The sequence below is a fragment of the Pyrgilauda ruficollis genome, unplaced genomic scaffold (assembly GCF_017590135.1).
Source record: "Pyrgilauda ruficollis isolate IOZ18807 unplaced genomic scaffold, ASM1759013v1 scaffold186, whole genome shotgun sequence".
Taxonomy (NCBI): Eukaryota; Metazoa; Chordata; class Aves; order Passeriformes; family Passeridae; genus Pyrgilauda; species Pyrgilauda ruficollis.
Genome location: NW_024517651.1, coordinates 224,240 through 233,882, shown reverse-complemented (window position 1 = coordinate 233,882; position 9,643 = coordinate 224,240). Strand labels below are relative to the sequence as shown.

General features: G+C 61.3%; 2 protein-coding genes across 2 annotated transcripts; both read left to right on the top strand.

Moving 5' to 3' along the window:
• Positions 1-3: 3 nt before the first annotated feature.
• On the top strand, positions 4-5,237 carry LOC121352256 (translation initiation factor IF-2-like). The gene is made up of 2 exons (XM_041465048.1): positions 4-3,988; positions 4,077-5,237. Exons 1-2 carry the CDS (start codon positions 3,938-3,940, stop codon positions 5,235-5,237), a joined length of 1,212 nt encoding a protein of 403 aa, XP_041320982.1. The 5' UTR covers positions 4-3,937.
• MFAP1 (microfibril associated protein 1) lies at positions 5,195-9,488 on the top strand. The gene is made up of 9 exons (XM_041465047.1): positions 5,195-5,389; positions 5,511-5,730; positions 6,455-6,587; positions 6,889-7,076; positions 7,449-7,557; positions 7,628-7,788; positions 8,026-8,185; positions 8,578-8,667; positions 8,792-9,488. Exons 1-9 carry the CDS (start codon positions 5,311-5,313, stop codon positions 8,972-8,974), a joined length of 1,323 nt encoding a protein of 440 aa, XP_041320981.1. The 5' UTR covers positions 5,195-5,310; the 3' UTR covers positions 8,975-9,488.
• The last annotated feature ends 155 nt before the right edge of the window (positions 9,489-9,643 follow it).

Below are 9,643 nucleotides of genomic sequence, written 5' to 3'. Positions count from 1 at the left end.
CGCCGCTCTGCCGGGCGCCGCCGGATGCCGTCACCGCCGCCCGCCCCTCCCGTCCCGTGCTGCATCGCCGGGTCCTGCACGGACCCCCGGCAACCCCTCCGCGCCGCCCGCCAGGGGCACCGCCAGTATCGGGGCCGTTCCCCGTCGCCAGTACTGGGCACGGCCCGGTGCTCTGCACGGCCTCTCCTGCAGCCGAGCATGGGGCTGTCCTTGCCACCCCGGGGTACCCTGTGCCAGCCCAGGCAGAAAAGGCGGATCTGCGCTGTGAGAGCCGTGAAACCCCCATGGGCCCGCGGCAGTGACCGGGGCTGTAAGGGTGCCTGCAGTGAAGAGCACGCAGAAGATGCCCAGTCTCCCACCTGCTGCAGCAAGTGGTGCGCTATGCTGTGACACGGGGCTGGCAGGATGTGAGCCTCGCCAGATTAGCCTGTTCCAGCCGTGGCAGACCCCAAAGCAGAGAGTTCCCCAACCAGGCTGCGGGAATCGCACTTCCCATTAAGTCCGTATTGTGGGGCTGCAACGCCAGGTCGGTGTGCAGCAGCCTGACGGAGAAACTGTCTGGTAAGGAATAACACAGGAAAATCTATTAGCCCTGTTTCAAGAGAGAGACTTCCACCAAGGAGAAAAGGTGAGAAGTGAAACACAGCTTCAGTCATTTGTAAAGAACAGCCCGCTGTGGGCATGGGACCATGTCATTAGCAACACAAATTCAGCAGAACCCAAAGTGACCTGAACCCAAACTGACCTGAATCCTCCACACCTGCGATGAGTCTGGCAGCCCGGGGCAGGAGCAGGTCCTAGTGCTTTTTACAGAGAAAAGGAAGTCACTCAGATACCATGATCGAGATTGTGAAGCATTAGCAATCACACAGGAAACAGTCACCTTGGTAACCGAGATGCTGAGAACAGCCCAGAAAATCTAGCACAGGGCAGGCTGCTGTGCTAAACTGGGTTAGTTCTGCAGGGCAGCACGCTGGCCGCAGGCTGGGCCGACCATGGCAGCCAGCCCCAAGTGCTGCACCACAGACCACCAGCCACAGGAGCTGTGTGCCCCAGGCCCACCTTCAGGGCCACAGTCCTGCCAGCAGGAGAAAGCACCCACCAGACAGGCAGCACTCACCCCAGTGTCACTGCAGCATGCTCAGGAGTCACCTCTGTAGCTGCCAAGCCCAGGCCTGCCCTTGGGGGCACAGGGAGCCAGCTGTGCCCCTTGGGGTTATATGGAGGATGCATGGACAGGGGCAGGTCCAGAGCTGGAGTCTGGACCAGTGGTGGGAGGGAGGATGGGACGCGGGCTGCCTGCCCCACCCATGAACCTTATCTCTGGATGCCTCCTTTGGGCGCTGGCAGCCGTGTCTGGGCAGGTGAGGAGCTGCTGCACAGCCCTGCGACATGCGGTGCTGAGAGGAGCTGACAAAGGGCCCTTGTCACCACGGGCTTATCGCGGTGCTGCGGGGCAGGCAGGCAGGAAGCACCGCGCTCTTACGCAAACCACTGGCCTGGGACCCGCGCTGACCCCACAGCCCTGCCAAAGAAAATGCCTGGGTCGGGAAGCACCTGGCTGCAGGTGGCACAACGCCATGGATGGGGAGGAGACCCTCTGTCCCAGCAGCCCCGGGGCCCAGCTGCAGACGGAGCAGAGAGGGGCCACTAGCATGGATCTGAGCGGCCACTGTGCCCCACTCGCCTCACAGGGTTACTGGGCACCCCTCCCTACCCCCCGCCACGGTGCAGGGAGGGGGTGAAACAAACTGCCACACATCTGCCAGGATCACAAACCCTCCTCTCAGACTTGGGGCCCATGGCTCAGAGGCACCAGTGCAGCCCAGGAGACAGCAGGAGCAGCTGCTCCATGCGGCAGTGCCCAGCAAACTGGCAGCACTACTGCCAGGCAGTCATACTGTCCCATCCTGCGAGGTCTGCCCTGCCAGGATCCCCTGGGGTTCTCACTACGGCCCGCTCTGCCTCCTGTGCCAGCAGAGGTGAGCCCACAGTCCCTCTGCTGTGCTGTCCAGCCTTCTCCCTGCACACATCCTCACACTCTCCCAAAGCTAAGGCTGCAGTCCCTTTCCCTGGAGTCTCTCCAGTCCATCCAGTCTCCACAATGGATACTACCAGCAGGCCCTTTGGTGCCCAGGGAGCTGGGACTGCCGTGGCCCAGGCAGGATCTGTGCTCCACAGGGTCCAGCTGGCTCCAGCAGCTCTATTAATCTCTGACTCCCAGACACAACATCTCACTGTAGCCACATGCAGGGACTCAGGCCCAGCCCAAACACCCTGACCTTGTCCTGCAGCACAGCTGCAGACACAAACAGCAGCTGCTCAAGGTGGGTAACTATCTGCCTTAGGCTTTGTCAGCAGCAGTCATAATGCTGCCAAGGTATCAATCCACAGCCTAATCTGGCTCTGCCCCTGCTCTGGGCTGTGGGACATGCCCTTCCATCACCTGTCCTGTGACAGCACCTTGTCATCACCTGCTGTACAGGTGCAGGGATGCCCTTACCCAGCCTAAGTCCATAAGTTGCCTGTGGCATTTGGGGCGTTCCACACAAGTGACACGTGCAGGAACATCAGGCTGGGAGCCCACCTGCAGCCCAGCAGTAGGAATGCCACGTGCCCATGGGCTTTGGTGGGCTGGGGAGGGGGTGCTCACAAGCATGGACACACAAACCCAGCCCAAAGACCAGCAGGTGTGGCTGGCACAGCACTGAGGGGCAAACTGGCCCATGCTCCAGGCTCACCCATGGAACAGCTGCCAGCCTTCCATGGCCTCACACCACCCCAGGAATGGGGGGCTCAGCCCCGTGAAGTGCCTCTCACCCTGCTGCTGCCCAGCTGCCAACTGCCAAGCACTGCAGGGCCAAGATGTCAGCAGCCACTGCACTGGGGAAAGGGAACATGGGGCAAAGAGACTTCACAGTGAAGGGCGTCTTCCTGCCATGGCCTACAGCACCTGCAGCCACAGAACTGAGCCAGGCTTGAAGGCATTTCCCTGTTTGTCCAGGTCTTTAGTTTGGCTTCACCTGAATGGAACAGTGTCTGCTTTGTGTGCAATCCTCAAGCTTCCTCTTAGCTGTGGCCAACTGTTCCTCCAAGTCCTGTTAAAGCTTATTCTTTGCCACGTGGCACAGGACTCACCAGGTGGGAACACACTGTGACAACCCTCAACAATAACAACATAAACACAGAGTGGGTGCTCTGGTTGTCACCTGGGTGCAAAGGCCAGCAAACCAACGAGCACACAGATCCACTCTTGCTCGTTCCTGGCAGAGGCTGTACGTGCTGTAGGATATAAAGGCACCAATGCCTCAGTTGCTCAGGCAAACCACCAGCTTCAGGGCATCATTTCTGCCTGCAGCAGAAACGGGTCTGTATGGAGGCACTGCAGGGACACCCTTTCCTAGAACGAGAGCAGGGACTGTCAGGATGCCAGGTGCAGGCCACCAGTGCTGCAAGGGACTGGGCCCACCTGCCCCCATGCCTGGGGCAGCCTGCAGCCCAGCCTGATCATGGGCATCCAACTGGATCTGCCCAGCCCAGGCATTTCTATAGGCCAAGGAGTCCTACAGGAGAGAGCCTGCCTCCGTGGTGGCCTTGGAACCTTCTGCAGACCAGGGTGGTACTGCTGCCAAAAATTGGGCCTGCTCTATCCTAGACTGGCTGCAGGAGATGCTGTGAGGGACATATCCCAGCCCAGACCAAGGACACCAAAACAGAAACACTTCCCTGCACTCCCTCACAGATTGTGCTCCACTGCTGACGCACCAATTGGAAAAGCACATGTGCCCTGGCCTTTCCTGGCTGCCAGAGCTGGCCTCACCCCACAGGGCCTCTGCCACACAAGCACGAGAGTACCTGCTCTGCTACTGCCAGTGAACTCTTAAAGCATGGCTCTGCCCCACTGCTTCCTAAATTTCCCTGCCAGCAAGCAGATTTCATGGAAGATAAGAGGGTTTCCTCTTCCTTTCTTCGTAGAAGCCAGCAGAAGGTAGCAGGCAGAAAGTGGCAGACGTGGCTGTAGTGGCTTGTGACGCAGTGTAACCCAACTTAAGAGAAACTATTATCTTTTGCGGCAGGATGCGCGCATAGGGACATCCCGCACCAGCCACTCGCCCGACGCCGTGAAACCTCGCGCTCCTCGGAAGCTGAGACATGCTGACACAGGCAGCACCTGGCTGCTTACGGAAAGCCCCCAAGAGGCAGCCGTGGCCCCAGCCTTTCCCCACTTTACCACACGCAGGCCAGCGGGACTCCCGGGAGCCCCCCGCCTTGCCGTGCAGATCGGCGGGGGCCCTGCCCCAGCGGCAGGAGCCGCGCCTCCCGGCGCTGGCCAGGCCGAGGGCTCCGGGGGCCCGCGGCGGGGCAGGAGCTGTGTGTCCTTGCTGCCCGGGCGGCGGCAGCTGGGCAGCACCGTGGGGCTTGCTGGAGCTGGCTGGCGGCGGGCAGAGCAGGGAGACTGGGGCCACGGCTGGCTCCGGCTGTCGGCAGCAAGGGCGGAGCCCTGCTCTGCCGCGCTGCTGGGAGGAACTGCGCGGCTTCAGCAGCAGCCGCGGCCGCCGAGCCCCCGCGGCCGCCGAGCCCCCGCGGCCGCCGAGGCCCCGCTCTGCCCCGAGCAGCCGCGCTGGCAGCGGGCGCAGCACGCACACACCGGCCGCACGGCGCACCAAAGTGAGCAGCGGTTTTCTCAGGCTGTGCGGGGGCAGTTCGGCACAGGAGTTTGCCAGACGCAGGACGTGCCCCCGGCTCAGCGAGTTACGGTGACCCGGGGCGCGCGGTGCTGGCAGCGGCCGGCTCAGCTGCAGCCCCGCACGGAACAGTGCGCGCAGAGGGCGGGCGAAGCAGGGTCCCAGCGCCCTTTAGACACGGCCGGCGGCGCCAGGCGAGTCGCCCCCGGGCGAGCAGCAGAGCCCTGTCGCGGCGCTGCCCGGTGCCCCCGCCGTGGGATGGCCGCTCGGCCGGTGCCTCGCCCTGACGCCCCGTCGGGGGGAAACCCGCATCGTGCGGGAGGGAACGGAACCTCTCCCGGCCGAAGGCGGATGGCGAAACGATCGGGGACTCCCCCTGCCACCCAGCCGCAGGGCTCGGCGCGGGGTGCGCCGGGCCGAAACGCAGGCACGGGAGAAGGGCCCGAGCCCCGGTCCCCGTCCCCTCGGCAGCGACCCGGGGCCGCGCGTCACTTCCGGCCCCAGCACGGTCCCCGTCCCGGCGGAAGCGGCGGAGGTTCCGGTTCCGGGTGAGCGCTCGAGGCGCCGTTGTCAGCGGCTCCGCTCGGTTCGGCCCGGCCCGGCCCGGCCTCCGCCCGCCGCCACCATGTCGGTCCCCAGCGCCCTCATGAAGCAGCCGCCGATCCAGTCCACGGCGGGCGCCGTGCCCGTCCGCAACGAGAAGGGTGAGCTGGGGGCGCGGGGCTCAGCGGGGTGGCCGGAGGGGCGGCGGGCCGGGGCCGGGGCTGGGGCAGCGGCAGCGGGGGCACGCGGGCGAGACCCCCGCTGACGGCCCGGCGCCCGCAGGCGAGCTGTCCATGGAGAAGGTGAAGGTGAAGCGGTACGTGTCGGGCAAGCGGCCCGACTATGCGCCCATGGAGTCCTCGGAGGAGGAGGACGAGGAGTTCCAATTCATCAAGAAGGCGAAGGAGCAAGAGGTCGAGCCCGAGGAACAAGAGGAGGAACTGGCCAACGACCCCCGGCTGCGGCGCCTGCAGAACCGCATCGCCGAGGACGTGGAGGAGCGGTGAGTGCTGGGTCAGGCCAGAGCTGAGCCCCCTTTGCCTGTCTGGGGCCGGGGCACTGGGACTCTGCTGCGCTACAGGGAGAAACTGCACAGGGCAGGAGCTGGGAACATTGTCCAGGCAGTGCAGGAGTGTTTGTGACTTCTATCCACGCTGCACTGTGCCTGGGGCTGCTTTCCAGCCAGGAGCCAGCCAGGCACAGCCCATGTCCAGCTGTGTTTGTGTGGAGGGTATCAAAAACAGGCACCAAAATAGAAATTAGTGCTGCACGCCGATGCTCAGGGTAGCGAGGAAGGATGGTGTCTCATGAAATGTACTCTGGGCAGCCCATGGCCTCCCAGCTCAGTTGGTGAGGGTGATAAGAGCCTCACCACGTTGCTCATGTGCTCATGCAGGCTGCACTCTGCTGCAGCCCGTGATATTTCCATCTCTGTCATCTGCAGAAAAACACCACTGAGTGCTGTTTGCCTCCCGTGGAGCTGCAGTTGGTTTTGTTTCCAGTAACAAGGAGTCTTCTCATTGGGAACTCCATTCTGCCTTGAAGCATGGACAGGGCAGAGCTGCCAGTGCCCAGCCACTGTGGCCTCCTGAGAGAACGTATCAGTTCTGGCTGTGCTTGGCAGTCCCAGTGCTTACTGTGCCTTGCTAGAAGTGATTTGTGAACAGCCACTTCTCTGCAGCCCCCTCGTGTTCCAAGTGCCGTGCCTTAGCTGGGGTCTCTTGCAGGCTGGCAAGACACCGCAAAATCGTGGAACCTGAAGTGGTTGGAGAAAGCGATTCGGAAGTGGAGGGGGGAGAAGCTTGGCGCCTGGAAAGGGAGGACACCAGTGAAGAGGAAGAGGAAGAGATTGATGATGAGGTGTGTTGGCAAAGCCAGATAATGGGCCTAGGAAAGCTGGAAGGGCACAGGCTGGAACTGCCCTTTGCATGGATATGTGGGCTGTGTGATGTGTCTGGACAAGTGTCACACCTGGCCATGACTTAACTGGTGGGTTACCATCCTCTGGCATGGAACAGGACACTGGGGGAGGCCTCGCCACGTCCAGAGACGCAGGTGCATCTTCTCAAAGCCAACACTCCAGACATGACACGTGTTTCACAGGAGGGAGAGAAGTGGTAGCAGGGCTGGCCTCTGACTGCTCTGTGCTTGTACCCATTAGGAGATCGAGCGTCGGCGTGGGATGATGCGTCAGCGAGCACAGGAGAGGAAAACTGAGGAGATGGAAGTGATGGAATTGGAAGATGAGGGTCGGTCTGGAGAAGAGTCTGAGTCAGAATCTGAGTATGAGGAGTACACGGACAGCGAAGACGAAATGGAGCCACGTCTCAAACCGGTCTTTATTCGCAAGTAGGTGATGGAAGTGCATGGGCTGGCCCTGGATCGTGGTAGTCAGAAGCTGGGGCCCAAGGAGACCTTGCTGCCATGGTCTCTTCTCACTGTGAGGAAACCATTCACTTCCTTGGGGTGGGATGGGATGGTCACAGCCTGGCAGGGCACAGCTATATCAGTTGCATTGGGTTGCTGTGGAGTCTTCCCAGAGCTCTTGGGCAAGAGTGGCAAAAGGACGTGGTAGTCCCCAGAAAGGGGAGACCCCTGAGACTTGACCTGTCCTTGGAGAGGGCAAAGGCTGAAAGCAGCTGCAGTGTGGGAGCCAGCGAGAGGCTGAGCAACTGCACTGGCTCATGGGAGGGCTGAAGGCTGTCATGGCTCTGCTCTCAGGAAGGACCGGATCACAGTCCAGGAGAGAGAAGCAGAAGCTCTGAAGCAGAAGGAGCTGGAGCAGGAGGCAAAGAGGATGGCAGAGGAGAGGCGCAAGTACACGCTTAAGGTGCGGAGGGGTGGGCTGGAGGCTGGAGGGGGCAGGCACTGCAGCAAGCTTAGCTTGGACCTCCCTGCAGATTGTAGAAGAGGAAGCAAAGAAGGAGCTGGAGGAGAACAAACGCTCACTGGCAGCACTGGATGCACTCGATACAGACGATGAGAACGACGAGGAGGAGTACGAGGCCTGGAAAGTCCGTGAGCTGAAGCGTATCAAACGAGACCGTGAAGAACGAGAAGCGTAAGTATTGTCTGGTAGACCAGAGGCTGAGAGCCCACAGGCAGTTAAAGCACCTTTTCCTCAGGCTGCCCTTTGGCAGCAGGGTCCCAGCTGGACTGAATGCCCAGAGCCCCTCCTGCCCGCCCTCGGCGTGCTCCCTAGCAGTAAATGTGTAAGCTGTGAGGTGGTGGCTGGTGACAGCCTCTCCCAGGAGATGCTGTGGGAACACAGGGTCTCAGGAGCTTCTCTCCCACCCAGCATGGAGAAGGAGAAGGCAGAGATCGAGCGTATGCGGAACCTGACAGAGGAGGAGCGCCGCGCTGAGCTCCGGGCCAACGGCAAAGTCATCACCAACAAGGCAGTAAAGGGCAAATACAAATTCCTGCAGAAGTACTACCACCGCGGCGCCTTCTTCATGGTGAGTGTGCTTAGGGCCAGGCCTGGCTGCAGGTGTGAGAGCACAGGGCCACCTTTTCCCTGTGGGGAGCCTCTCCTCTCCCACGGTGCCCTGGGGGTGCCCTGGGACAAGAGCCAACCTTCAGAGGCAGCATGGGGCTGAAGCTGCAGAGCTGTCCCTGTGCTGGTGTTTGGGCTGACAGACCCAGCCAGAACCAAGTCAGCTCTGCATGGGCCACTGGAGAAGCAGCCTGGGGAACAACACTCACATCCCCCACTCCAGCAGGAGTTAATAGGGCTGCAAGTGCTGTGGCAGCCCAGGCAGAGCAGCAATATGACCTTCAGGCAGCTTCCCCCACTGCTGCCAAGACTTGCTGGAACCTTTAAAGGCTGAGCAAGTGTGTCCTCCTGCAGGATGAGGATGAGGAAGTGTACAAGAGGGACTTCAGTGCTCCGACCCTCGAGGACCACTTCAACAAGACCATCCTGCCCAAAGTCATGCAGGTGGGTGTCATGCTGGCAGAGGGTGCCCAGCCCATCTGCCAAGGGGTGGAAGTTCTGGGCAGGGGGGAGGAGCTGGTCCTGCATCCCCCCTGAACAGCTGCTCACAAGTTCCTCTGCTCCCCAGGTCAAGAACTTTGGGCGCTCAGGGCGGACGAAGTACACGCACTTGGTGGACCAGGACACCACCTCCTTTGACTCTGCCTGGGGCCAGGAGAGTGCACAGAACACCAAGTTCTTTAAGCAGAAGGCAGCGGGGGTGCGGGATGTCTTTGAGAGACCCTCGGCCAAGAAACGAAAAACGACCTAAGAGCACGGGCTGGAGGGTCACGTGTGGCTGACGCCGGCAGGAGGGCGCTGCTCTGCCAGAGCCTGGGCAGGACCAGGAGGGACATGTTCCAGGACTCCTGTGGTGGCAAGCCTTTCCCCTGCCTGTACCATGCCTGCCCTGATGAGGTGTCCCACTCCCTGTGCTGAGCAGACCCGATGGGTTCCTTGCCCACACAGAGTGGAGGATGATGGCCTGTGGTGCTGGCCAGGCTGGTGGCCACACTATATCCCAGCAATGGCCACTGTGGAGCCTTGGCAGTGTCTGGCACATGGCAGCACCACCCCTGGCTCCAGCACATCACCTTCTGGAAGAATTACAGGACTTTTGCACCTCTCTGGTCTACAACCCCTTGCTTGTACTGTCCCTGGTGTCAGTCTTGAGCCCTGTTTTGAGGTGGCCAGTGGTGACTATCTCCTCACCATGGTCCTGCAGGGCTTGGCTTTTCTACCTGTGTGGGGTGGGAGGGTTTGATTAAAGATTCGATTTTCTTACACACTCTGCCCCCATTCTTCTTAAAGACATGGCCATCCTGTTCTGCACCTTCCTTGAGGGCCATGGTGAGCCGGGGCAGCACAGGAGGCACCAGCCTGGGCAGGGCATGCATGGTCAGCTGTCACCACTGCCTCAGGCCTGGGCCTGGGCCTGTCC

Bases quoted from the DNA above. Each gene is read 5' to 3' on its own strand.
- LOC121352256 (XM_041465048.1), top strand. From the start codon at position 3,938: ATGGAAGATAAGAGGGTTTCCTCTTCCTTTCTTCGTAGAAGCCAGCAG. The intron at 3,989-4,076 runs GTAGCAGGCAGA...CTTTTGCGGCAG, and splicing joins TTCGTAGAAGCCAGCAGAAG to GATGCGCGCATAGGGACATC.
- MFAP1 (XM_041465047.1), top strand. From the start codon at position 5,311: ATGTCGGTCCCCAGCGCCCTCATGAAGCAGCCGCCGATCCAGTCCACG. The intron at 5,731-6,454 runs GTGAGTGCTGGG...GGTCTCTTGCAG, and splicing joins GCCGAGGACGTGGAGGAGCG to GCTGGCAAGACACCGCAAAA. The intron at 7,558-7,627 runs GTGCGGAGGGGT...ACCTCCCTGCAG, and splicing joins GGCGCAAGTACACGCTTAAG to ATTGTAGAAGAGGAAGCAAA.